Here is a 6,254-nt window from a genome sequence, read left to right as displayed (position 1 = left end):
ATCTAAAATTATCAATCTCTAGCATATTTTCCTGTTTTACTCCTTTGCATACCACTTATAGCCATCTAATATTTTTCCTTTTCAGTTGCTTGATGGATAAATTGATTAATTTTTGAACTATGTCTCACCTTGCTGGGATGGAGGCTCCATAGTAGCAGGGATCCTATCTGACCAGTACCTTTGTTGTATTCGCAGCCCCCCAGAGCTGTATGTTGCACACTAACAAATACATCCTCACACATATAAAAATAATACCGTGTACTGATTATGGATGTGAATAGAAATGCAAAAATATAACTAGGAATTGGAAGTGTAAACAAAAATCTTCAGGGGGTGGAATGTAGGGTGGGTGGGAGTTTGAGGGATGGGACTCAGCATCTCATGGAGGGAAATTTCTTTATATCCCAAATGGTTTAATTCTTTTTCAAAAATGACTAAATGCAGAAGATGGCAAAATGATAATCATCTATTCTGGCCATGAGAATTTTGTGTTTGTTATAGAATCATTTTCTATGCTTTTATGTCTAAAATTTCTCAAAACAAATTTTAAAAAAATAACAAAAAGAGGAAAGTCTGAAAGGAGAAAAGTGAATTAATACCTTGTGGTTTTATGGGATCTAAAGTTTCTCTGAAGTGCTGTTACCTACAGTTGATTATCAAATAATATTGAGGTAATCATTATCAACCTTTTTTATGAGAGGAAAATGAGGCCAGGATTTATGAAGGGGCTTGCCTTGGGGACCAAGCAAGCCAGGGCAATGTTTAGCTGAAAACCTAGGGATAATTTCTATTTAAGAGATGACACCAATATGCTTCAGATGTGAGAGGTAGGTAAAAGGTAAGAAGTTCTCTCTGAGGCCTCTGGGTAGGAGACCTCAATCTAAATTGACGGAGGACCAACGAGCAAATATTTTAATACAAAGAAAGCATATTCCATGTGATTTTCGGCATGTTTTCAAACTTTTTAAAGGCTTCTTTTTCTCTCTTATAAAATGGGGTGATTACCTACATCACATGGTTTTTGCAAGGGTTAGATTTTGTACTTTCTTTAAAAGCCATCACACATTATCTGGACATTAATAGATGTCTGATATTTGTGTGTTTCCTCCCAGTTTCTTACACTCCCACATATTATGTTGAAACATTAAAAACTGCCCTTTTTACATATTAAACTGGTTGTAAATGGGCCATTTCATGAGGTTCACGCTATCACTCCATTAATGTTAGTTCCAATGGAGCTATCAGCTTTCCCATCTGGAATTTACATGTGAGCAAAGGGCAGAACAGAGTTTGAATGAAAGAGAGAGATGTTTGGAGCCTGGGCTTGAGAGTCTATTTGCAAGTACAGATAAAAGGGATATATGCAAAGATGTGAGGAAAAGGGAGATTCCAATTGGGGAAGATAGGTTTCCATAATCAGAGTAAGGCAGTTGCAAACTAGACAGCTGCTCAATAGCTTTTGGCATCAAAATATATTGACCAGTTGGGATATCACTAATGCTGAACAATTTTATCCTTATGACCACATATTGGCCAATTAGATTGTTTTTGACCACCAAAGGGTATAATATATTCTATTGTAAATGTCACATGTGTACCTATGTAGCTCATATTCTATTACATTGATGTGTTTCATAATACACACTAAATATAAATGCATTTGCTTCTTTGAAACACCATGTTAGATAGTGTGATTAAAGAGGAATAGAATTAAAATTTAAATTGATTTCTTTTCAAAAAATAATTAGTTATTATTCCATGAAACATTTGCTTGTGTGTGTGTGTGTTTGTGTGTGTGCGTGTGTGTGTAGGCACGCGTGCATACACGTGCTCGCATGTGTATGTACTGAAGTAAAGGAATCCAAATCAAGTAATTTTTTTAAATGAATTTTTGAACAATTATAAAAAAATAATCTGGTTGGGAAAAGTCAATTCGGCACAATGTATGCATACAAATAAATACAGCAGGAAAGACAATTGCTAAACGACAGTGGTTCAAAGGCTTAAACCACAGGCTGCTTACAAAGTCAGAAGAAACCCATGGGTCCGTGTCATAAGCCCACAAAGACATTCAGAAACACTTCTAATACTGATGTCCCAGTGGTACCTTTAAATGATGAGACAGGCAAAACAAATAAGGGCCAAACATAAGATATTTACATGCCACAACATTTTCCAGAATGCTTCATACACTAAAATTCAATACATCAAAACATTCAGAATATTGTCAGACCTTTTCATTGTGGCCTTTGCTGAGTAGAATTTATCATACAAAGTTTTATACAATACTCAAAAACAGTGATCCAAACTCAGAAACCTTACTTATTACCTAACTCAAAAGCCATGTGGATATTTTACCATAAATTATTTCAATTTTAAATTATTTATTTACAATTTATTTAATTTGACCTCCGCTGAATTTCTTGTTTACTTTCATTAGTGTTTTTGGAGTGATCTTTAATCATGGTTCTCGTCATATAGTTTTTCTTTCTCATAATATAGGTAGCTATTTGGCTACCAAAGATTGTTCCTCTTCCTTATGTAAACTGCTAAAAGTAGCATCAATGTTACTTCTTCAAAGACAGACACCAGACATTAATAACTTTATATGGGGAGGCCAAGTGCATGCCTGTGATCCCAGCTACGTGGGAGTCTGAGACAGGAAGATCACAAGTTTGAAGCCCTCAGTAACTTAGCAAGACCCTGTATTAAAATAAAAAAATTTTTAAAAGGCTGGGTTTGTAGCTCAGTGGTAGAGCACACCTGGGTTCAATCCCCAGTAACCCTCCCCCCCAAAAAAAAAACAATTTTAAAAAGGAGGAGGAAGATGGGAGGGGAGGAGAAACCAAGCAAGTTACTTCAAACATCTATGAAAAGAATCATCTGATAGAAGAAGGCAAAACATTCCCTGAATCACAAATGCAGCTACAAGCATGAGAAATCCCTCCTAAAAGTATTCCAACTTTTTTTGTTTGTTTGTTTGTTCCTGCTGGTGATTTGACAAGCTATTGAAGAAGCCCATTTTTATGATGTAGTTTATTTCTTTTCCTTAGATAGAAGGCTTTTAAAATTTTGGAGAAAATCAACCATGTACCAGTAGTGGAAAGGACTTTAGCAATCAACTGGGACAAGTCTCTCATTTGTAGATAAAAAGCTTTAGATGGTGCAAATTTCTACAGCTCCTTAACATTCTACAACCAGTTAGTGGTAGAGCCATCACTAGATTCCAAACATCTATCAAAAACTAGAAAAATACTATTTCTTCTAAATATTGCCATCTTGTAACTACTTTTAAAACCACCTTTCCCTTTAAGCATTATGTACCCACTTATCATTTCCAGACTGAATAACCATTGCCTTATTCTTGTGGTTTACCTTTTCAAAGGTAATAGTGGGAGAACTTTTTAAGTTGAAACCTCTGGGATAAAGGAATCCTGGGAGCCAGCCTGAAGGGGGTGTCCGTCTCCATGCTCTGTCGTCACTGCACACTGGCACTCCTCCACCTGCATCACTACCTTGATCACAGGGGCCAGGCCAGTGCAGTTCAGCTGCAAGTGCACAGTGGTGAATTTAGCAGGTGAGCAGTGGGAGCAGAAGGTATGGGGGTGCGGCGTTGCTCCAGGAAAATTAACAGACCCGCACTTCCCAAAGCAAAGGTTGTTCTGAACAACGACTTTTTCACAGTCTTCATGGGTGATGGTCTAAAAGACAAACACATTTCCATTATGTTATCTTGAGTCATTTCGCTAGTGTACATGATGCAAAGAAGCTAGAGAGTGTAAATCAGGATAACAGACTAAAATTTCCATAGCTTTTCCATTTTGGATACATTTTGTAATGTCCAAGTGAGGGTATCTATTAGGGCATAAAGCCAACTTAACTAAATGTATTGAGTAAATTATTAGCCTTTTGGTATCCTCAACTTAATATGAAAATAGTTGGTACTATAAATGTCAGACTAAGACATTTTGTCTAGTTGAATGTGACCAATTGGAAAAATTCTAATGACAAACTTCTTATTTAAGTACTCTGTGTTACTATTTTATTCCTCACAGTACATTTCCCATAGTAGGCTCTCTATATATATTTTGTTCAATTGATCATAAAATAGACCAGAACATCACAAGTTTAATTCTGTCCTATTTTGCAGGAACTGTGATGCATTCAAATCTGCAAAGTTGCATGGCAAAATTGCAATGCATGCACCTGTTACATCATCTTTGCCTCTCTCGTAACCTCATACACCTAGTTTTATGTGCCTTCCAAAATATACAAGAATCAAACATCTTAATTATAATTTAATTAGCAATATAATTCAAAATAAGAATTTCAAAGGAAATTTGATGGCTCAATTCTTAGAAGTAATTTTCTAATTGCACATGGGCCACAAAGCAGTCATTATTATTTGATAATTGACTTGTCAGTGCTGCATATCCTTGCCTTTGCAGGCAGAATACTTAACTGCCTCACACAGTCAATTGTCTTATAACACTGCCTGCTTAATTGGGTAGAGTTACTGGACTGTGAAATTTTACTCTTCCCTGCATTGCTTTTGGTTCAACATCTTTTTTTTTTTATTGTTTTTTTCAATTTTTTTTTATTATCTTCTTTGGTTCAACATCTTCATGTTTACGTATCTGATGCATTTTGTCTTAATAGAATTGGAATTGATCATGGTAAGTATATGTCAGCCAATACAACATAAATCCGGAGATAGGGTGGAGTAGGGGGTGTCATATCACAGCTAGATTATTTTTTGAGAGCTTATGTAAAAATAAGTTAAACTAAATCATTTTCTATCACAATACTAGAAATAACACAGCAACTTTTGTCCCAAGAATCTCAATATAGTTTGAGGTTGTGGGATAGCTTTTTAAAAGTTGGATAGCTTTGACAACTATTAAAGAAACTTTCATAAACCTATGGTTAGGTGTGAAATAGATTAAGACTGTCACAATGAATGTGAAATTTGTTTGGGGAAGAATTCAGTACGTCCCACCTTATCTACAGAAGGAGTTGATCTGTTCACCCACATTCCAGAGGTGCAGAGATGTAGCTACAAATAAGTCCTGGTGATTGCTCTGTATTCCCAGTTTCCTAACTGAGGGCAGACTTACTTCTCTGGATAGGACACCCCCAGTCTAAAAATAAATAAATAAAACAGAGCTCTGTGTCCTTTGATTATCATATTGACAGTACCATTATACCATTCTTGTAGCATATCTGGCATGCCAAGAAATAACAGAGAGATGAGAAGGAGATATAGGGAATAAGATCATACTTTACCAAATCCTATGGTGACTATCTAGGACCAAGTTTGAAGTTAAGCAAGACTGATTCCCCACAGCTGCTTTTCCTCCTCTCTCCTTGTCTCAGCTGTTTCCCATCTTGCAAACCCCCATCTACTCTACCCCCAGGACACATACCTGGCTGAAGGGCACTGTCCTACAGGTCTCCCAATGTACTTCATGGCTTTTGATGGGCAAGATGACCCCTTGAGAGGCTGGACCTTTTCTGAACATGAAGTGGTGCCAGAATTTCTTGGCTTCTTCTTGAAGAGGAGACTTCTCTATTTTCTTCCTTTCCATTGGCTGACGGAGGGCCTGGGTCCCAGGTGGGGAGTACTCACTTTCTAAGTCCCCAAGAGGGTACAGTTCTCTCTCAGGCTTCTTCCAGATCCTGCCAAACATGGACAGCATCTTCTCTTTCTGCCTCTGGTCTTCCACTGCCAGGCTGGTGCCTATCAGGTGTGGCACTGCAACAAACAGATCCGGCTTGTCCTCAGCTTCCTCTTGGTTGCTGGTGGAGAGTTCTCGGCGGCTCCTTTCTAGGAGCAGGAGGGAAAAAGAACTGTGACTTCCAGGGTCATCCAGGCACCAGCCAGCCTTCCCCAGAGGCAGGAGCACAAGCAATTGAAGTAAAAGCAGATGCATGCTATCAGACCCCAAGATTCCTTTCAGTTCACAGATGGTGAAGCCCAAAGAGGCTCACTCTACAGGACTGTGAACAGGACAGCCTATATAGAGAGACCTGCCTGGTGGGATGGAAGGCAGGTGGTCAGTAGCCAGGCAGAGTAAACACATCGATTGTTTGCTTGAATTATGTGGTGCTAATGGTGTCCTGCCTTCACTTTGGTTTTGTGTATTTTAGAAGGCCCCAGTGAAAGCCTGAGACCCAGGGGGTAATTAACTGACAGTTTAGCTCTCTGTCTGAGACTTAAAGAACTGTATTAGCAAAAACAGCTCATTCTTTGC

The 6,254-nt window shown here is 38.0% G+C and overlaps 1 protein-coding gene across 1 annotated transcript; it reads right to left on the bottom strand.

Annotated features, from left to right (window-relative positions):
• Positions 1–2,839: 2,839 nt before the first annotated feature.
• Cer1 (cerberus 1, DAN family BMP antagonist) lies at positions 2,840–5,933 on the bottom strand. The gene is made up of 2 exons (XM_015502555.2): positions 5,427–5,933; positions 2,840–3,701 (listed from the first exon to the last, which is right to left on the bottom strand). Exons 1-2 carry the CDS (start codon positions 5,931–5,933, stop codon positions 3,405–3,407), a joined length of 804 nt encoding a protein of 267 aa, XP_015358041.1. The 3' UTR covers positions 2,840–3,404.
• Positions 5,934–6,254: the final 321 nt, after the last annotated feature.

Source organism: Marmota marmota, unplaced genomic scaffold, assembly GCF_001458135.2.
Source record: "Marmota marmota marmota unplaced genomic scaffold, marMar, whole genome shotgun sequence".
Lineage (NCBI taxonomy): Eukaryota > Metazoa > Chordata > Mammalia > Rodentia > Sciuridae > Marmota > Marmota marmota.
Note: the sequence above shows the minus strand (reverse complement) of the source record. Positions and strands in the feature narration are given on the sequence as shown.